Source organism: Culicoides brevitarsis, chromosome 2 (assembly GCF_036172545.1).
Source record: "Culicoides brevitarsis isolate CSIRO-B50_1 chromosome 2, AGI_CSIRO_Cbre_v1, whole genome shotgun sequence".
NCBI lineage: Eukaryota > Metazoa > Arthropoda > Insecta > Diptera > Ceratopogonidae > Culicoides > Culicoides brevitarsis.
The window spans coordinates 34,399,005-34,420,400 of NC_087086.1; the positions used below are offsets into that span (position 1 = coordinate 34,399,005).

General features: G+C 29.7%; 6 protein-coding genes across 6 annotated transcripts; 4 read left to right on the top strand and 2 right to left on the bottom strand.

The window, feature by feature from the left end:
- Window positions 1-2,478: 2,478 nt before the first annotated feature.
- On the top strand, window positions 2,479-4,382 carry LOC134830398 (protein downstream neighbor of son homolog). Its single transcript, XM_063843864.1, has 2 exons — window positions 2,479-2,677; window positions 2,746-4,382. Exons 1-2 carry the CDS (start codon window positions 2,546-2,548, stop codon window positions 4,312-4,314), a joined length of 1,701 nt encoding a protein of 566 aa, XP_063699934.1. The 5' UTR covers window positions 2,479-2,545; the 3' UTR covers window positions 4,315-4,382.
- A 966-nt stretch (window positions 4,383-5,348) lies between these two features.
- Window positions 5,349-6,339, bottom strand: LOC134829287 (AP-3 complex subunit sigma-2). Its single transcript, XM_063842312.1, has 2 exons — window positions 6,192-6,339; window positions 5,349-6,128 (listed from the first exon to the last, which is right to left on the bottom strand). Exons 1-2 carry the CDS (start codon window positions 6,258-6,260, stop codon window positions 5,622-5,624), a joined length of 576 nt encoding a protein of 191 aa, XP_063698382.1. The 5' UTR covers window positions 6,261-6,339; the 3' UTR covers window positions 5,349-5,621.
- A 49-nt stretch (window positions 6,340-6,388) lies between these two features.
- LOC134829288 (DNA-directed RNA polymerases I, II, and III subunit RPABC2-like) lies at window positions 6,389-7,142 on the top strand. Its single transcript, XM_063842313.1, has 2 exons — window positions 6,389-6,549; window positions 6,670-7,142. The coding sequence occupies exons 1-2, from the start codon at window positions 6,521-6,523 to the stop codon at window positions 7,034-7,036; spliced, it is 396 nt and encodes a 131-aa protein (XP_063698383.1). The 5' UTR covers window positions 6,389-6,520; the 3' UTR covers window positions 7,037-7,142.
- Window positions 7,143-7,885: 743 nt separating this feature from the next.
- LOC134829575 (DNA-directed RNA polymerases I, II, and III subunit RPABC2-like) lies at window positions 7,886-8,499 on the top strand. The gene is made up of 2 exons (XM_063842726.1): window positions 7,886-8,063; window positions 8,131-8,499. The coding sequence occupies exons 1-2, from the start codon at window positions 8,035-8,037 to the stop codon at window positions 8,486-8,488; spliced, it is 387 nt and encodes a 128-aa protein (XP_063698796.1). The 5' UTR covers window positions 7,886-8,034; the 3' UTR covers window positions 8,489-8,499.
- A 116-nt stretch (window positions 8,500-8,615) lies between these two features.
- Window positions 8,616-10,541, bottom strand: LOC134829574 (cyclin-dependent kinase 4). Its single transcript, XM_063842725.1, has 4 exons — window positions 10,388-10,541; window positions 10,154-10,319; window positions 9,489-10,092; window positions 8,616-8,748 (listed from the first exon to the last, which is right to left on the bottom strand). The coding sequence occupies exons 1-4, from the start codon at window positions 10,461-10,463 to the stop codon at window positions 8,659-8,661; spliced, it is 936 nt and encodes a 311-aa protein (XP_063698795.1). The 5' UTR covers window positions 10,464-10,541; the 3' UTR covers window positions 8,616-8,658.
- A 365-nt stretch (window positions 10,542-10,906) lies between these two features.
- On the top strand, window positions 10,907-11,992 carry LOC134831561 (uncharacterized). The gene is made up of 2 exons (XM_063845316.1): window positions 10,907-11,305; window positions 11,362-11,992. The coding sequence occupies exons 1-2, from the start codon at window positions 10,933-10,935 to the stop codon at window positions 11,961-11,963; spliced, it is 975 nt and encodes a 324-aa protein (XP_063701386.1). The 5' UTR covers window positions 10,907-10,932; the 3' UTR covers window positions 11,964-11,992.
- Window positions 11,993-21,396: the final 9,404 nt, after the last annotated feature.

Genomic DNA, 21,396 nt, shown 5'->3' on the forward strand with positions numbered 1-21,396 from the left:
TCCATGAAAATCCGTTTTTTATGAGTTTTTATCGGTAATCCGTACGGCTTACAATTGGATTTCAATTTAATGATTGACTATTTCGGTTCAATAGCAAAAATAGAGGAATGACCTGAACAAAAAAAAACTGACTTTTGATGAATTATCATTTCTAATACGAAAAAAAACTATTCATCACTTTGTTCTCCTCCCCTTCTACCCTCGCATGCACACGAGCCGATGAGCAAAAAATGCAACAATAATGACCAAAATGATTGTGCAAAATGTATTAGATAATAAGCGTTGAAATATCCGGTGTGTATGTCGAGTCGCGTATATCTGCTACATCCATTCAAGTGTTTGCCAAACACAGAATGAAATATAAAACAGGAAACATTGTGTAACGTTTGCCTTTTGTACTTTATATTTTATTATTATTATTTATTTTATTGAGTGCAACTAAATTGAGAGCAGCGCTTTTGTTCTGATTTATTTTTTCTGCTACTTTTTTGCGTTAGATTTTTTTTTGTTGTTATTTCGTTTTGGTAGCGAGATGATATCAACCGTCTAACCCCTAATAATAAACAAGTTGTTTATGAAAGTTCTCTCACGTTTTGTTTAGATGGCAGAAGCGTAAAATATTTCATCAATGACGCGTGCGAAAACTAAATCAATGACATAACAAACAATATAAAAAAGTATAACAAAAGTAAATTGGACAGAAATTGTTGCAAAAGTATTGAATGAAAAGAATGGCAGTGACAAAAGCGCATTTTATTGAATTAAAATGACTAAAGTTATACTTTACTTTTTACTTGTACTCATTTTTACTATTCTTGTGTTAAAATGATTAAAAGTTTGCATCTTTAAGTTTTACACAGAATATTATCGCAAAGGCAATTGAATTCAGCTAGTTCAAAATGTAGTTGTGATAAATTCAATATTCTAATAAAAGTAATTTGCTTAGTTTGTTGCCATAAAAAATATTTAAAAAAAATCGTATTACATTGCTTTTTTAATTTCACTTGGTTGTAATCTTCTGCGATTTTTACTCCAAGTCTTAGGATCGATCTACAATAGAAAAGGAAGTAATAAACGAAGTCTTCTGTCAACAGAAGATGCCGAATATCGGTTTTCACAATATGGACTTTGCGATTCTTCTTAAACTTGAATGGCACAAGTGATGGTAGTTTTTCTCTATCAATGTGGATATTGCTTATGTTTATCTTTAGCAAGGCAAGGTTAATGATTTCATGAAATTCTTGGCAGTATTTTAACAATTCTTCAGTTTTGAGTTTATTGTTGGTTTTACTGTTCTGTCGTCAAATTAAAAGCTTCTTCCGGTGTTCCAAAATTTTGGTTGTCCAAATACTTCTTCAATATGTACCGAGGCCTATATTTAAAAAAATAGATTTTCTTTCGTTTTTTTATTCCTTTTGAAAATTTATTTACTTACCTTGTTATTTATTTTCAGTAAACAGACAGACATCCTCAGCGGAGCTCCTTTTCTATTAAATATTCAAACAAAATGAACTGAAAAAAAAATACTTGGTCATTTCTTCGCATTGAATTGCACTTCGTAAAAATCAAATGATACAAATACGGACCATTTACTCTCATTTAATGATCGTAACTTGATTCTGGTTCAAAACGCCTTTCGTCATGGTGACATCGACATTTTTTTCTTGTCTTCCTTCTCATTCTTCAGAAAATTCCTTTAACTTGAATAATCTAAAAAAAACAGATAAACAATAAAAATTAATTAACTCCTTCACTTTAGATCCCTTTTTCCAACTTTTTTCATCTCCATCAAAAAAAAAATTTCCCCTCAAAAATGTCGAATTATCATTTTCATTCTTTTTTGAACATGTCACAAAATCATGTTCACACAAATCATCTCACAGAAAAAATTGTTCCTCAAATTTACATATGAAATCTGGTCTCTATCAGAATTTTCATTCACTAAACTTGCTTTTACATGCGAACAACAATAGTTTACTTCGTCGCATTTATTTACACAAAATGTGTAGAAGACCCATTTGCAATTGACATGTTATTTTACGGATCGTCGCGTTTCAATAAAAAAAAATAATAAATTTAATGAATTGTCTGTTGTTTTCTATTTTGCACTCTTCATCAATGGGAAGGATTGTGATTTTTTTTTTGGGCAAGTGATGAACGATTTGCATAAATTTTTCATGATTTTGTCAATTGGATTTTTTCGTCTATTGAATTAAATTTTTGATTTTTAAATGAAAAAAAAAAATTAAAAAAAAATTATCTTCAGTCAAAAATTTGCCTTAAAAATTAAATTTTTAAGCAAATTTTAAACAAAAATAATTTTTAAATTTAATTTTTTTAATTTTTTTTTTAATAAAAATCGAATAACGAAAATTCAAAAGTTAAAAATTCAAATAAAAATTTTTACTCACCTCTTAATTTTTATTCACCTCATTCGATTCGAGCGCGCCTTCTATTCACCATTCTGTTTATTTTCTGGTCATAAAGTCACTTTGCTTCTATTTAACTTTAATTTTAGCTTAAAAATAATTCAATCCCGTTCAAAATGAAACGCGGGATATCGAAAACTACTTCAGCTCCTCCCTCAAGTGGTTGGAAGAAGCCTGATGAGGTCATAAAACTTCAAAGAATCAAACAAAAGCAGCGAGCATTGCAACAACGATTCAATGGACCACAGGTTAGAACTTCTTTTCCTCCAAATTATGACTGAAAATCTTCATTTTTCACCAAAAAATCACTTTTCAGCAATCAAGTACTTCAAAAACTATTGAAACAAATCAAAAAGATGCCCCGGGAAAACGCAAAAACCCGTTTGGGAAAAATTCTGAACCGGCAAAACGTCAAAAAAGTCTCGACATGGAAGACAATCTCACGACAGACGACTCAATTTTCGAGCTGCTTGTCGCCACGAAGCACGAAGAAGTGAAAAATATCGAAGCAACGAATTCAGCAACTTCCGTCCTGAGTTACGAGCAACGCGTTGAAGAGGCTGAAGATGTCGATGTTGAAGCGGAACGTCGTACTCCGATGCCTTATTTGCCGATTGATTGGACTTTAAAGTCTCGTTTGAGGTTTTTGTGTCGCACGCAAGTCCCGGGAAATAATTTGAAGACAAATCAGGAGGCGAGTGGCTTAACGAGTTTCGTTCGTTGCATCGATCCGTCGAACACGACAGCTGGTCTGGATATTTCTCCGGGCTCGCAATTCTCGAAGGGGACGTTTTATTGGCAATATCCGCATTTACCGTGGCTCCAAATGTATCCGAGAAACGCGAAACAAAATCACGGATTCAATATTGGGGAGAAAGAAGCGCAGGCCCTGCAACGAGATTGGACTGAAGCGTTTCGGAGTCTTTTTCAACTTACCCGATCTCGACAATGTCCGTACTTTTATGTGTGCGCGAACTCGTTTACGGTCCTTTTTCGTGCCGCCGGCATCGGGGGAAGGGCTGAAACTCATGCTTTTTTGACGCCAACCTCTCGCGGGATTCGACAAGCGATGAAAAGTGAGGATATTGAGTTCACGTTGCCACTGAAAAAGTCAAATGACGCCAATAATCGATCAATTGACTCCACAAAATCGCCAAATACGAGCAATTCTCTCGATGATACCGTTACCAATAACACCACTTTAGGCACAAATGCCAACGATAGTCAGTCCTCGAGCGAAGAAGACGAAGAAAAATGGCTCGAAAGCTTGGGTGTCGAAGCGGAACAAATAAAACGCATCAACGAAAAGCATTTTCGCAAAATTCAAAATAACGAGTGCGAAGACGACTTCAGCGAATCATCAATTGCCTTGGTAGAAGGCGTCGATTGTCAAGCTTTTTTCAATTTCCTCTTGAATTCCAAAAGTTCCGTCGCCAAAGTAGGTCGCTTGGCGAATATTCCGCCGACACTTCTTGCTCCAGTTGCTTTTCAAGGAGCCTCGTTGCAACAACTTTCGCTTCGTTCGAGCAAAGTTCGCTTGGATGGCGAAGATTATTCGAGTATGGAAGTCAAAGGAGTCATTTTGCCGCATTGTTTGCCTTATCTAGCGAACTTATTGGCAGAAATTAAAGATTGTTTCAGTGCAACAGTGACGAGTCATCCAGGCACTGCGGGTTTCAATAAGGCATCCACGAGACTGATTGAAGACATGGACAAGGAAAATGCGAAGGCGTCGCAATCGGATATGGTTTTTGGGCGGGAAAATTTGTCGGATTGCGGGCTGGCAACGCATATCGTTGAAGCAATGTGTCGCACGACACCGCAGGCAATTCAGAGTTTGGATAAAATGTGGTTCGTGAAGGAGCAGGGAGGGTATTTGTACTGAAAAATTAAGAAAATAATGACTGAAAATTAAATGGAAATGTAAAAAATTAACGAAAAAACGATTAAAAAACGAACTAAAAAGTATGAAACAAGAATTTTTTCAGAAAATTGAAATTTTTAGGAAAATTATTGAAAATTTAATCAATTAATTTAAATTTTTTAACAAATTTTAAAATAATAATTAAAAATGTTTTCGATTTTGTGATATTTAATTTTTTTGAAAAATTTAATAAGAAATTTTTAATACCAAATATCGTAAAAATTATTTTTTTTTTAATTTTTTTATAAATTTTTAACAAATTTTACCAAATTTATTATGAAAATATATTTACTTTTGTAAAAAACACTTCAAGAGTAAAAAATTTTTTAAATGTTTGTGAAAAATAATAGTTTTGAAAAAAATAGTATTTAATATGAACTTTTAAAATTTATGAAAAAAAAATATCAAAAAAATTTAAAATTTTTGGAAATTTTTCGAAATTGAAAATTAAAAAATTTTACATCTTTTTGTACATTTATTTTAAAAAATATTTTTTTTTTTCAATTTTCAATTTTTCGAAAACTTTTTTAAAAAAATTTCAATTTTTTTTACGAGAATTAAAAAATTAGAGATTTTTTATTGGAAATTTTTCGTTGAAAATTTTTTGATTTTTTTTTAAATTTTTCACATAAAATTAGAGATTTTCATTGGAATTTTTGTAAAATTAGTTAAAAATTTATCAATATTGCAACAAAAAAATTTTTTTTCAAATATCGAAATTTTTCTAAAAATTTGAAAAAAAAAATAAATAATTTTTTCTATAAAATTTAACATTTTTATAATAAATTTGGTAAAATTATCGATCGAAAAAAATTTAAAAATTAATAAATTTAAAAAATATAAAAATTTTTCAAAAAAATTTTCGAAATTCATTAAAAATTGTTCAAAAATATACCAAATATTAAAAATTTTGTTATTTTTAAATTTTCGATATTAAATATTTTTCCTAAAAATTTCTCAAAATTTTAAATAGAACAAAATCAGAAACATTTTTAATTATTTTTGTCTGAGTAAAATATGAAAATTTCCTCGAAAATCGAATTTTGCAGTTCAGAGTCACTTTAAAAATTTTAAAAATTAAAAAAATAATTTATCGCGAATTTTGATTTGTTTTATATTATTTAAAAGTCTTTTTTTTAGTTTATAAATTTAAAGAGAAATTACGACTCCTCCGTGTAATTCGTAGCAAGTTGGATATAAGCACTATCACTCGTGGCAAGGATCCGATCAAAGAGCAATGCCGCCGACTCCCGTTCCGTGCGTGGATATCAAAATTTCAAATCCTTAATTGCCTGCGGCAGATCCGGCAGTTTCATGTCCTTAATTTGCTGTGGAATGTTCATACTTTTCACCGCAGAAACGGCTCTCGCTGGCGCCGCACTAATTCCCGCTTCCTGTTTCTGCAGCTTATTCTGTTCCTCTATCCGCGCCAGAATCTCCGACATATTCGTTTGCAGCACCATGCCGCCCATCACAAGTTCGTTCAGGATGTGATGCACTTCGTCGGCGTGAAAAATTAAATCCAGCTCGCAAACATTCTCGAAGCATTTATCGAGCGTTTCGACAAAAACTTGGATGAGATCGAGAATTCCGAGCTCACTTTCCGACGAATCCACGCAAAAGACAAAGTATAAAGTGGCGTAATGGCGATAAATGAGCTTGTAATCTGAGCCGCCGATGAGTGAACCGCCCTCGAGGAAGTTGCAAACGTTGTCGTCGCGCTTCGAGACAAGATGGAAGGTCTCTTGGATGATTTGTTGTTGCACTGTTTCGCTCTGGAAAAGAGAAATTCGAAACATAAGGAGATTTTTTAAAGGGAAAAATTAAAAATTACTCACGAAATATTGATAAAATTTACTTAAACGCGGCTTTCCATGATTGTTGAACACTAAAATCGCCTTAATCATCACGAGATCGGGAGTTTTTTGAGGTAATTTAAGGAAAAATTGCAAGAAATTCAAAAATTGGTGACTTTCAATCAAAACATTTAACTTTTTGCTAATTCAAAGTGACTTGTCTTCAGTTAATTCAACATTTGAGACGAATTAAAGTGATAAAAGTCGAATTCCAAACACGCCAAATCCAATTTTGCTCCAGAATTTTCCTGTTTTTGCGGATTTTTCGATAATTTCTTGCTAAATTTTTCATTTAAACCTCAAATCTCGCCATGGATGATGATGACTATGATGGAAATGAGTAAGTTTCTTGCTTTTCACGCCTAAAAAATGGAAAAACATGAAATTTCACAACAACTCGACTCATGTTTCCATGTTTTCCAAACAAAAAAATTTTAATTTCCAAAAAAATCTTTTTCAGTATGGGCGGAGATGACTTCGAAGACGAAGTAGAAGAAGATCCCATTGACGAGCAAGAGGAGGAAGGCGACAACATCGAAATCCTCAACGTTGGTCAACTCGGTTCGGCGGGCGGCGTTCCCAAGCACAAACGCATTACCACAAAATACATGACGAAATACGAGCGGGCGAGAGTTTTGGGAACGCGAGCCTTGCAAATTGCCATGTGCGCCCCCATCATGGTCGAGCTCGAAGGCGAAACAGATCCGCTGCAAATTGCCATGAAAGAGCTGAAACAACGGAAAATCCCGATAATTATCAGGAGATATTTGCCGGATCACTCGTACGAGGACTGGAGTATCGACGAGCTGATTATTATCGATCATTAAGAAGCGTGAATGTGGAAATTTTTATTTTAATTGAAGTAGGATTAATCGAATAAAGTGATCTAAGATGACAAAAAATCAAGTTTTTGGAAGATTTTATTAAAATTTTGTCCAAAATTGTGAGAAAAAAAATTTTTTTAAGGATATTTTTGATTTTTTTAAGAAAAATTTTAAATTTTTGAGGAAAAATTTGAAGTTTTTAAGGAAAATTTTTATTTTTGTGGGAAAATTTTCAATTTTTGAGATCCAAATTTAAAAATTTAGTTCGAAGATTAATAAATTTTACTTAAAATTCACTTTTTTGGGTCTTTCTCAAGAAATTTTATAAAAATTATGAGAAAATTTTAATTTTTTTGAAGGAAACATTTGAATTTTTTAAATAAAATTTTTATTTTTGAATGAAAATCTTTTAATTTTATAGAAAAAAATATTTTAAAGGGAAATAATGAGAAAAAATTTACTTTTTTAATTATTTTTTTTAATTTAAAAAAAAATTACTTGGAAATTTACTAAATTCATTCAAAAATACTCATTTTTGTGTCTCTTTTTGAAAATTTAAGAAAAAAAAAATTAAATTTTTTATTAAAAAAAAAATTATTTTGAGGTAAAAAATGGAAAATTTTTAAAAAATTCGAAAAATTTTGAATTTTTTAAAAACAATTTTGGTTGAAAAATCAATATTTTAATTTAAAAAAAATAAATTTTAAGATCCTTAATCCTTAAAAAAAACATAAAAATTCAAGAAAATTATCAAAAATGACTTTGATCGTTAATAACCGCCAAAAATTTTCAAGTAATAAACAGTAGGCGACGATTTTTGAACATTAATCCACTTTTTTGGCATCTGTTCAAAAAAAAAATATTGCAACACACACACACTGAACCGATCAAAAATCACATCAACGTTCTAATTTACTAAATTTACTTAAAAAATTTGATCAAAAATCTTCAATTATCTTCTTTGCATCTCATTTCTCGCTGAATTTTGCCAATTTCGCATCATGTCTGACGAAGAATACGACGCCAATGAGTAAGAAACCCTTAAAAAAATCTCAAAAAATTATTTTCAAGGCCATTTTTTCGTAAAAAATATTCAGCGCTGGCGAAGATTACGACGAAATGGAAGACGGCGACTCTCAAGACGAGCCCGAAGAGGAAGGCGATCAAATTGAAGTACTTTATCAAGGACAAGGCGAAGGTGCAGTGCCCAAAAACAAAAGAATTTCCACGCCGTACATGACAAAATATGAACGTGCTCGCATTTTGGGCACACGAGCGTTGCAAATTAGCATGTGTGCTCCCATTATGGTCGAGTTGGAAGGAGAAACAGATCCGTTGCAGATTGCGATGAAGGAATTGAAACAACGGAAGATTCCTTTGATCATCCGGAGATACTTGCCAGATCGATCGTACGAGGATTGGAGTATTGACGAGCTGATTATCATTGATCATTAACGTTTTTTTATTCGATAAGTACAATGCTTAGTCCTAATTTATGTGGTTTTGTGCAGAAAAATGCAACAAAGGTTCTTATTTGCTAAAAAAAAATAGTAAAAAAATAATTATTTTATACTTAAAATGTAAAAAAAAAATGTTGAATTCATTGGCAGTTAATTGGTCGAGCGTTACGCTTTGAGCGGTTCTTGCGTGAAATATTCGTGTTGGAGGCATTGAGCGGCTGTGGGACGATCTTTGTGGTCAAAGGCGAGCATTTGCTAAAAAGAAAAAAAAAATAATTAAAATATAAAATTTAAAAAAGAAAAAAATTTTAAGATTTTTTTTTTGCCACAATTTTTTTTTATAAAAAATATTTTTTTGCAGCTCAAATAATTTTTAAAAATGATAAAAAAATAAATTAAAAATATAAAAAAAATAAATAAATTATTAAATAAAAAATTAATAAATTTATTAATTAAAAATAAATATTAATTAATTTTTAGGCCAAATATGGTAAAAAAAAATAAATTTTCGTTAAAAAAATAAAAAAAAATTTCAAATAATTAATTTTATTTTTTTTCAGACTAAAAAAATAAAAGAAAATGAAAAAAAAGAAAAAAATATTAATTAAAATTAATTTAAAAATTTAATTAATTCATTATTGAATTATTTTAGCTAAAAATGGTAAAAAAAATATATAAATTTTCAGTTTAAAAAAAAATATTTTTTTTAGTCAAAAAACAAAAGAAAAATCATTTTAAAAATTAAAAAAATTTAAAAAAAAATTAATTTTTTTAAAAAAGAAAAAAATTAAAAAAAAATTTTTAATTCATTCGTAAATTTTTTTGACAAAAAAAAGTTGTAAAAAAATTAAATTTTAATCGAAAAAATAATTTTTTTTTTAAAATTTAAAAATTAAATTAATTTTTGCAAAAAAAAATAATTAAAAAAATTTGTGGCAAAAAAAATAAATTCTTTAAAAAAAAATTTCTTCACAAAAAAAAATTAAATTCCTCACCGATAAAAGTTCATTCGAATATTTACACAGCTTCCTACAAAAATTCCTCGGCTCCTTCGGGCGTGACGGTCTAAAATTCTCCCTCGTAATCGAAATATTCGCAGGCCACTGTTCCTGCGACGGCAATCCCGTCAACTCAAATATCCTTTCCAACTGATTTCCCTCACTACTACCCGGAAAAAGTGGCGCCTTTTGAAACATCTCAAAGATAATACAAGCCGCACTCCAAATATCCACACTACTCTGATACGGCATCTTCAGCAAAATTTCCGGAGCGCGATACCACAACGTCACCACGACACTCGTGAGTCGCATTTCCAAGTCGTACGTCTTCGCAAGTCCAAAATCCGCAATTTTGAGCAACTCATTCGACGAAATCAGCAAATTTTGTGGCTTCAAGTCGCGATGAATGATCCGATGCGAGTGCAAAAAATCAATTCCTGTCATAAGTTCGCGCGAAAGTCGTTGCAGTGTCATGGGCGGAAGACCCCCAACTCGTGTGGCGAGATATCCCGCAAGATCCATTTCGAGATGTTCGAACACGAGGAAGAGCACGAGTTGGCCTTCGCGTTCGAGTTGTTGACCTTGACAAACGTCGAGTAACCTAAAATCGAAATTTTCATAAAAATTCAATTTTTTCACTAAAAAAATCAAAAAATTCGTACTTGACGATGTTCGGATGCTCAAACGACTCAAGTTGCTTCAACAGGGCAATTTCCCGTAATGTGCTCATTGGGATGCCCTCATCCGTTAACGGGATCCGGACTTTCTTCAAAGCAACGATGGCGCCTGTGTCGCTCACCCGAGCACGATAAACTGTCCCATAAGCGCCTAAAAGGAGAAAGTTAACGAATTCTCGGAAAGGAACAATGAAAAAAGGCAAAAAGTAGGACACTTACCACTTGCGATCAAATTCAGCTCTTCGTAATTCCGGATTGGAGACCCCATGAGAGGCGTAAAAGCGCCCATTGACATCTTAAAAACGAAAAAATAACAAAATAATAAGGGAATAAATGCAAAAAAGGAAGCGAGGTGTCCTTTTAATGAGTGTTTACCACGCGTTTGAATGAAAACTGGGCAAATTCGGCACGAAAAATGCGCTCTGGGACTTGTTTACATCAAAAAATCTTTCGAAAATGAAGAAATTCTGATTTTTAATTGATTTTAAGACAGAAACATCTAATTTTTTGGACTTTTGAAGAAAAATCTTTCAATTTTTAATCATTTTTTGTAAATTTCAGGACGAAACATTCAAAAAATCACGAGAAATCTTCAAAAAACTGTCGCCAGGATTCACTAACACACTCAAAACTCGCTTTTTATTGGTTAAAATTACAAAATCTCTCATGATTGGTCATTGAATCTTCCAAATTTTGACCAATCCAAGCGACTTTTGGTTTGTTTACGTTCGAAAACCTCGAAAAATTTCGCCGGATCGCACATCATGAGCGATGAATCAAGTAAAATGTCGTCGGAAAAGCATCAATTCAACTGGACCGACGAGTTAACCGACCTATTTGTGGATCAATGTTACAAATTTAAGGACAGATTTCGCATTCCGAACCTCAAAGGCGCCGTTTTGTGGACCGACATCCTCGAACACTTCCTTTCGCTCGGGCATCCCGTGACTTTGGGCATTCTCATGCGAAAATTCAGCAATATGAAGACGACTTACGGCAGAATTGTCAAAGCTGGGCATCAAAACAAGACAAAATGGCCCTATTTCGATAAATTTGACGAAATTGTCGATGATGTTGACATTGAATGGAGCAAAAATGACGAACCTGTGAAGACAATTCGTGAAAAACGACCAACTGGTAAGAGAATTTTCATGAAAAATTTAACTTTTTAACAAAAAAAATTATTTTTTTAGCTACCGTTGTTGAATTTCACTGGAATCACGAATCAACATCGCTCCTTTTGCAAGAATATCTCGAACGATTGTCGTCATTTCGTGATCCAAAAGCCCGAAAAAAGGAATTATGGGACGAAATTCGAGATATTTTCGAGGAAAATGGCTTCAAAATTTCCAGCGACTTGTTAGATCGCAAATTCCGGAGTCTCAGAAACAGATTTTTGGAACTCCAATCAAGTCACAATTCGGATAAGACGGCGTGGAGTTATTACAAGAGTTTTGAGAAAATTTGCGAAAATCAAAATCAAGTCTTTGACGCCGTGCAACCAAAGAAAGAAGTCATTTACATGGAAAATCACGATGAAATGTACGAAGATGCGGCAAATAGCGAAGGAAATTATTGTCATTCCGAGCGAGAATTTGCAGATGAAATTGACGACGAAGGAGCTCCATTGACAAAAAGGCTTAAAACTGAACACAGAGAGGATTATTACGAGCAAAAATTAGAAATTGAACGCAGAAAAGTCGAAGAATTGGCGAAAATTAGGCAAAATATGGCGGAGCAGAACCAAATAATGAGAGAATTTTTGGAAATTATGAAAAGGAAGGCGATGAGTTAGTGTGAAATTTTATTTAGTAAAATAAATTTAATGTTAAAATGATATTTTAAGTTAATTTTTAATAAAAATAAAAAGAAATTAATGTTCATAAGTTTTTTGGAAAAAAATTGAAGAAAAATTTAAAATTTTAATGATTTTTGTAAAAAAAAATATTTTTTTTTTTTGTCAAAAGCTGATTATTTTTTACTTAAATTATCGATATTTTAACATTTTTTATAAAAAAAAAAGTAAAAAATAATTTTTCTGATTTTTTTTTGTCTTTTTACTTTTTAAATTTTATTTCGTATTTTGAAAATTAGTTATTTTATTTTTATTTAATTATTTTGTTATTTTAATTATTTAAATTTATTCTTGTTTTTTGATCTAAAATTTTTATTTTTCAATAAAATTTTCTTTAATAATTTTTTTATTTAATTTTTAATATTTTCATACCAAAAAGTTAACTTTTTATCCAAAATTATTTCGTTTCAAAATATTTTTTGGTGCTTTTTAAATGAATTTATATAAAAAATAATCAATTTTTATTATTTTAGGCAAATATCAAAATTCTTTTTAAAAAAAATTAAATAAAATTATAAAAAAATAAAATAAAATAAAATAAATAAATAAAATAAAGTAATAAAATAATAAAATGAAAAAAAAATAAAAAATAATTAATTAAATAATTAAAATTAATAAATAAAAATTAAAAAAAAATTAAATTAAATTATTTTTTAATTTTTAATTATAAATTATTTATTTAATTATTAATTTAATTTAATTATTTATTAATTTAAAGAAATTTATTTATTTTAATAATTTAATAATTTATTTATTTTAATATTTATTTAATGTTTTTCAACAGGAAATTTTATTTTCGAACTTTAATTTCGAAAATTTGACAGCCCGCTTATCGTTCATAAAAAAATAAACAAACCGAAACAAAAATTATTAAAAATGAAATAACATATTTAAAAAAAACAAAAATTAATTGGACAAGCATGAAATAAGGATCAAGGATGGTTTCAAACGCATTTTTGGGAAAACTTGTATTGATCGTCAGCTTTTCTGTCTTCATTTATTACTTCTTTTGGGTTGCTGTGCTGCCTTTTATGCTCGTAGATGAAAGTAAGTAACTTTATTTTTTGAAATTTCTTCAATTTTTCTCATGAAATTCTTTAATTTTTCGTAGATAATTGGATTTATAGCCTTTTCCCGCCTCAACATTACGCCTTTTTGCTCCCAAGCATTTTTGGGATAATTTTTATTGGAGGACTAACGATTTATACTTTGTATCATATTAAGGACCATGTACTGAATTTATAGAAAAAAATTAAATTTTTAGCAATTTAAGCGATTTTCGAGTGATTTTTCGCAATTAGCCCATTGTAGCTGGCGTCGTTGACGTTGTCGTCGTCGTCGTTGTTGAAGTAGTTGTGTCTGCGGGAGGAATTGGAATCAAAATCTGTGTATTTGGTGCAGATGTTGGCTTGTTAAAGTAATTAAAATGGTTCAAATGTTGGAATTTGTGGCTCAAAAACTGCTGAAAAAAGTCATTTGATCCCTGATTCTGCACCGCCGCCGGTTGATTCAAAATAATGAAACTTTGACCTCCGGGAATTGTTAAAATTTGAGCTCCTCCTGTCGCTGTCGTGCCCAATAAAGGATCCAATAAGCCCCCAATTCCCCCTAAAGTGTTTCCCACTAATCCGCCAGTTGATCCTGTTAATCCCAACAATCCTGAGGTACCGCCTCCAGTCAGAGTTTGCGTTGTTCCCAACAAATTTCCCAAATTAACGCCTCCAAGATTCAAAAGTTGTCGCGAAAAAATCACGGGAATCGCTTGAGAAACTTCTCCTTCGTCGTTGGCAATGGCAACTATTCCCACAAGAGGCTCATTTTCTTCTTTTATTTCTTCAATAGGAGCAGAAAATGATATTTTTATCAAAGAAATTAGAAGAAAAATTAATGAATGAATTTTTATCATTTTAATGTTTCACGTTAGAATAAAAATTGTAAACTGAATAGCATAAAAGCTTAAACTTCTCCTTTTATATGCATTTTTTTTGATAAAAATTGATGAAAAGGGAAGCTTATGAGGAAGATTAAGAAGGTAACGACCGATTTTTATTTAATCTTGGTAAGTTACAGTTATATGACTTTTGAAATTGGGTCAAAAATTTAACATTTTGATATTAAAAGTTCATCGTTCAAAGTAAATGAAAAATTTTAAAATAAATTTTTTTTTTATTCTTTCTTACTTAAAATCATTTTGAAAGTAAAAAAATTAATGAAATTTTTAAAAAATCATTCGAAATAATTTTTTAATTTAATTAAATCAAAAACTGTGTCAAAGCAATTTTTGTCAAATCTTGCTTCAAATGGATAAAAATTTGTTAGAAATCTTGTTTTAAACTCAGAACTGGCTCTAATTTATCATTTTTAATCATTCCGGACAAAATCGAACTTTTTCTTTGACAGTTTTGATTTGAAAACTAACTCAAAACTGCCAAAAAATTGAAACTGAAAAAAAATTTTTTCTTTGACATAGTTTTGATTTGAAAACTAAATCAAGAGCAAAAAAACTGTGTCAAAAACTGTGTCAAAGCAATTTTTGTCAAATCTTGCTTCAAATGGATAAAAACTTGTTAGAGGGCTCTAATTTATCATTTTTAATCATTTTTTAACTCAAACTGCCAAAAAATTGAAACTGAAAAAAAATTTTTTCTTTGACATAGTTTTGATTTGTTTTGTTTTAAAAACTAAATCAAGAGCAAAAAAACTGTGTCAAAAACTGTGTCAAAGCAATTTTTGTCAAATCTTGCTTTTTGTCAAATGGATAAAAACTTGTTAGAGGGCTCTAATTTATCATTTTTAATCATTTTTTAACTCAGAACTGCCAAAAAATTGAAACTGAAAAAAAATTTTTTCTTTGACATAGTTTTGATTTGAAAACTAAATCAAGAGCAAAAAACTGTGTCAAAAACTGTGTCAAAAACTGCAATTTTTGTCAAATCTTGCTTCAAATGGATAAAAACTTGTTAGAGGGCTCTAATTTATCATTTTTAATCATTTTTTAACTCAGAACTGCCAAAAAATTGAAACTGAAAAAAAATTTTTTCTTTGACATAGTTTTGATTTGAAAACTAAATCAAGAGCAAAAAAACTGTGTCAAAAACTGTGTCAAAGCAATTTTTGTCAAATCTTGCTTCAAATGGATAAAAATTTGTTAGAGGGCTCTAATTTATCATTTTTAATCATTTTATAACTCAGAACTGCCAAAAAATTGAAACTGAAAAAAAATTTTTTCTTTGACATAGTTTTGTTTTAAAAACTAAATCAAGAGCAAAAAAACTGTGTCAAAAACTGTGTCAAAGCAATTTTGGTCAAATCTTGCTCCAAATGGATAAAAATTTGTCAGAGGGCTCTAATTTATCATTTTTAATCATTTTTTAACTCAAAACTGCCAAAAAATTGAAACTGAAAAATTTTTTTTCTTTGACATAGTTTTGAAAACTAAATCAAGACCAAAAAAACTATGTCAAAAACTGTGTCAAAGCAATTTTTGTCAAATCTTGCTTCAAATGGATAAAAATTTGTTAGAGGGCTCTAATTTATCATTTTTAATCATTTTATAACTCAAAACTGCCAAAAAATTGAAACTGAAAAAAAATTTTTTTTGACATAGTTTTGATTTGAAAACTAAATCAAGAGCAAAAAAACTGTGTCAAAAACTGTGTCAAAGCAATTTTGTCAAATCTTGCTTCAAATGGATAAAAACTTGTTAGAGGGCTCTAATTTATCATTTTTAATCATTTTTTAACTCAAAACTGCCAAAAAATTGAAACTGAAAAAAAATTTTTTCTTTGACAAAAACTAAATCAAGAGCAAAAAAACTGTGTCAAAAACTGTTTCAAAGCAATTTTTGTCAAATCTTGCTCCAAATGGATAAAAACTTGTTAGAGGGCTCTAATTTATCATTTTTAATCATTTTTTAACTCAGAACTGCCAAAAAATTGAAACTGAAAAAAAATTTTTTCTTTGACATAGTTTTGATTTGAAAACTAAATCAAGAGCAAAAAAACTGTGTCAAAAACTGTGTCAAAGCAATTTTTGTCAAATCTTGCTTCAAATGGATAAAAACTTGTTAGAGGGCTCTAATTTATCATTTAACTCAGAACTGCCAAAAAATTGAAACTGATTTTTTACACTTTTGTTTTAAAACTGCCTGTGTCAAAAAAAAGCAATTTTTGTCAAATCTTGAAAATAAAAACTTTTCTAATTTATCATTTTTTTTAACTCAAAAAAAAATTTTTTCTTTGACATATTTTTTTTTTAAAAACTAAATCAATAGCAAAAAAAACTGTGTCAAAAACTGTGTCAAAGCAATTTTTGTCAAATCTTGCTTCAAATGGATAAAAACTTGTTAGAGGGCTCTAATTTATCATTTTTAATCATTTTTTAACTCAGAACTGCCAAAAAATTGAAACTGAAAAAAAATTTTTTCTTTGACATAGTTTTGATTTGAAAACTAAATCAAGAGCAAAAAAACTGTGTCAAAGCAATTTTTGTCAAATCTTGCTTCAAATGGATAAAAACTTGTTAGAGGGCTCTAATTTATCATTTTTAATCATTTTTTAACTCAGAACTGCCAAAAAATTGAAACTGAAAAAAAATTTTTTTCTTTGACACAGTTTTGTTTTAAAAACTAAATCAAGAGCAAAAAACTGTGTCAAAGACTGTGTCAAAGCAATTGTCAAATCTTGCTTCAAATGGATAAAAACTTGTTAGAGGGCTCTAATTTATCATTTTTAATCATTTTTTAACTCAGAACTGCCAAAAAATTGAAACTGAAAAAAAATTTTTTCTTTGACATAGTTTTGTTTTAAAAACTAAATCAAGAGCAAAAAAACTGTGTCAAAAACTGTGTCAAAGCAATTTTTGTCAAATCTTGCTTCAAATGGATAAAAACTTGTTAGAGGGCTCTAATTTATCATTTTTTTAACTCAGAACTGCCAAAAAATTGAAACAAATAAATTGTGTCAAAAACTGGATAAAAACTTGTTAGAGGGCTCTAATTTATCATTTTTAATCATTTTTTAACTCAGAACTGCCAAAAAATTGAAACTGAAAAAAAATTTTTTCTTTGACATAGTTTTGTTTTAAAAACTAAATCAAGAGCAAAAAAACTGTGTCAAAAACTGTGTCAAAGCAATTTTTGTCAAATCTTGCTTCAAATGGATAAAAACTTGTTAGAGGGCTCTAATTTATCATTTTTAATCATTTTTTAACTCAGAACTGCCAAAAAATTGAAACTGAAAAAAAATTTTTTCTTTGACACAGTTTTGTTTTAAAAACTAAATCAAGAGCAAAAAAACTGTGTCAAAAACTGTGTCAAAGCAATTTTTGTCAAATCTTGCTTCAAATGGATAAAAACTTTCAGAGGGCTAAAATCATTTTTAATCTTGTTCAAATAATTGTTAGAGGGCAAAAAATGCAAAAAATTTTTGTCAAAAAAAAAAAAACTTTTTCTTTGAAATGTTTTGTTTTAAAAACTAAATCAAGAGCAAAAAAACGTGTCAAAAACTGTGTCAAAGCAATTTTTGTCAAATCTTGCTTCAAATGGATAAAAACTTGTTAGAGGGCTCTAATTTATCATTTTTAATCATTTTATAACTCAAAACTGCCAAAAAATTGAAACTGAAAAAAAATTTTTTCTTTGACACAGTTTTGTTTTGAAAACTAAATCAAGAGGAAAAAACTGTGTCAAAAACTGTGTCAAAGCAATTTTTGTCAAATCTTGCTTCAAATGGATAAAAACTTGTCAGAGGGCTCTAATTTATCATTTTTAATCATTTTATAACTCAAAACTGCCAAAAAATTGAAACTGAAAAAAAATTTTTTCTTTGACATAGTTTTGATTTGAAAACTAAATCAAGAGCAAAAAAACTGTGTCAAAAACTGTGTCAAAGCAATTTTTGTCAAATCTTGCTTCAAATGGATAAAAATTTGTCAGAAGGCTCTAATTTATCATTTTTAATCATTTTTTAACTCAAAACTGCAAAAAATTGAAACTAAAAAAAATTTTTTTCTTTGACATAGTTTTGATTTGAAAACTAAATCAAGAGCAAAAAAACTGTGTCAAAGCAATTTTTGTCAAATCTTGCTCCAAATGGATAAAAATTTGTCAGAGGGCTCTAATTTATCATTTTTAATCATTTTATAACTCAAAACTGCTAAAAATTTAAACTTAAAAAAATTTTCCTTTTCAAAGAAAAAAAAAATAAATACCTAAATTTATTTTTAGAAATATTTAGAAATAAAATTTTAAATTTTTTTTTTTATATTTAGAAATTATTGATTCCATTATTTTATGTAAAAATTTTTAAAAGATTTAAAAAAAATAAATCTTAAAATAATTTTATTTTATGCATAAAGGTAACATATTGTAAATTTTTAATTTCTTTAATTTATTTTAATTACTTTTTTTAAATTTTTCATTATCTTTAATTTCAAAATTCTTAATTTTTTATAGCAATTTGTTCGAATTTTTTTAAACTTTTGAGTTGATGATATGATAACTAAATATATATGAAAAAAATAATAAAAAATCCTAAAATTATGCAATTGATTTTAAAATTTTTTTCTCACTTTTCCTGAACATGAGACTGTAAAAAATTAAAAATTCTACATTAAAAATGAGCCTTCTTAATTTTTTTTAAATTTATGTTCATGTAAATTAATTTTTGGATACTTTTTTTCTCAAAATGCGGTAAAATATAAAAAATTTACCCTTAAAATATGCAATGAGTTTCAATAAAATTTTATTAAATTTTTTTTTAATTTTTTTAAACATTTTTCGCAATTTTTTTTATAAATAAAATTAAAAATTTATTCAAAAACTTTTCAAAATTCTTTTAAATATTACATAAATATGTCAAAAACTTAAAATTTAACAAAAAAATTTAAAAATTATTCAAAAACTCAAACATCATTCGGTAATCTCGGATTAAAATCCTGCTCAACGGAAGTCTTTTCCGGAGCCATTTCCGACGTAACTTCCACAGATTTCACTGTCGTCGCTTCTGTCATCTTCACTGTCGTTTTTTCCTCGCCAACCTTCTCTTCTACCTTCGTCTCCATCGTTTTCTCGCTACTTCCTCCTTCGGTTTCTGACACGACGACGGCGGGCGATTCAACAGCTGGAGCAACTGTAGTTGTTGTTGTTGTAGTTGTTGCAGCAACAAAAGGATTACTGAAGAGATTCGACAAGATATTATTCTGGCTGTTTTGCACGGCATTAAAATTCGTCACGAGCGTGTTACTTAGCGAGTTTGTGGCGGAAGTGACATTGGCATTGAACGTCGAAATGGCTCCTTGGATGGTATTGACGAAATTCGTATAAGCAGCAGCAATGGGATTGTTCACAGGTTCGCTCACAGGCTCATCGGCACTTGCTTGGGGATTCACAACGGGCGCTGGCGTCGTGAAAAAGGACTGAATTTGGTTGAAATTACTCGTGATGGCATCTTGGAACGTTTGAATGGCAATCGAAATGGGATTTGCGTCGTTTTGACGCAACAAAATGACGGGAATTGCGGTATTTCGACCGTTTTGGGCGCGAACTGGCAACAGGGCAACTACTTGGGGCGCCTTGGAGGAAAGTGTGTCATGCGCGACGTCATCATGCTGCGCACCAATGGAAGCGGAGAGTGCGGCATCAGAACAAATAATCACAAATAGCAGTAATAATTTACGTTTCATCTTTCTTTTTTTTGTTTCTTTTTCGTTTTTTTAATGGTTTTTTCCTCTTTCAGCTCGTTCTCTCGCACGTGTGTGTTGGTGCCGACGACAAACGACAACTTTTCGGTTTAACATAAAAATCGCAACTGGCCAACATTAGGACCAGTGTCGCTTTTATAGCCAGAATTCTTGTGTTTACATTTTTTTCGAGAGAAATTTACGAGTGGCGATGACCTTTTTTGTGTCGAACGACGACGTAACTGCTCATTAAGTAATTCTTTCTTGTGTGTTCCGTGCAAATCGCCGCGTTGTCGTCGTCGAGAGAAAAAAAAAAGAAAGAATGCATCGAGGGACATTGTCCATTTACGAGGAAGAACAAAATGGCAACCAATCCATAATCAGAGTAGAAAAAGAACAAAATGTTACATCGATCGCAGCTATAAAACTTGAATTAGTTGATCTAAAAATAGAAACACTAATCGCTGCACTGTGCTTTTATTCTTTATGGCGAACAGACAACAACAAGTTTTATCAACGCAACATCGGTTATTATCGATCTTCTTCTCTTTTTCTCTCTCTCTGTGTGTTGAAATTATTACATCGCAGCTTTTTTCTTCTTTTTTTTCTCCAGTCGTCGCACTCAAACGACGTCTTCTTCTTTAATTATTATGATAATGCTGACGCCAATCTTATTGATTTACAACGGTAAACTACCATCTATATTTGTGCATTCTTGCGGTCCGTCATCATGCGATGTCGCCAAGAACAACATTTTATGACACAATTAAGTTTTGTGGTCTTTCCGAGTAAAATGGGAGCGGGACGAGTTTTTGACAAATTCTGAAGAAATTCGATAATCCCAAGTCATTGAGATACTACTTGGAGAGAAATACGCATGCGTAACATACTCATATTTTTTTTAGGCAGGAACGATTTGGGAAAGTGTTTCATGTTACAATTATTTTGATTTTTTATCAAAAAAAACCTAAAAAACATCTAAGTAAAATTTTATGATATCATTAGCTAAAACTTTAATTTTTAAAGAAAATTAAGGCAATTTTTTATCATATAAGAATCATAAATCTTGTAAAAAAATTGAAATTTCAACAAAAAAAAATTAAATTTTAAAACAAGTTTTAATAACTTGTCACTTTTTTTACTTATATTTTAACTTTAAAACTTTTAATTTTTTTTTCTCCTTTTAATAAAATATTATTCTTATTTTAAACTGTCATTTTTTGAATTGAAGTTTAGGCCGCTCCAAATTTTTTTTGAACTTTTTGTCCCATGCCCCATTTCAAAAGTCGAAAATCCAATGGGGCAAAATAAAAAAAAAAAGTTAAAAATTTCATCAAAAATGACCGTTTTTTGGCATATTTACATGATTTTACAAGAAATTTTCAAAAAAAAAGTTATTTTTTTTAGCTTTTTGAATTGAAAATGATATATTATAAAGAATTTCCTTCTTTAAAAATATTTTTTCAAAAATCAGTGAACTGATGTTTTCAAAATTTTTTTCAAATTTTTGTTGTAAAAAATTATTTTTCAATTTTTTAGTTGAATTGCTCTAAAATCAAATTTAAATAAGAAATTATCAATGAAGATACATTAAAAACAACGAAAATATTAATCATCGGTCAAAAATTCATTGATTATTTGTCATTTTTTATGAAAAAGTATTTCAAAAAAATTTTTTTTTTGATGCCCCCCC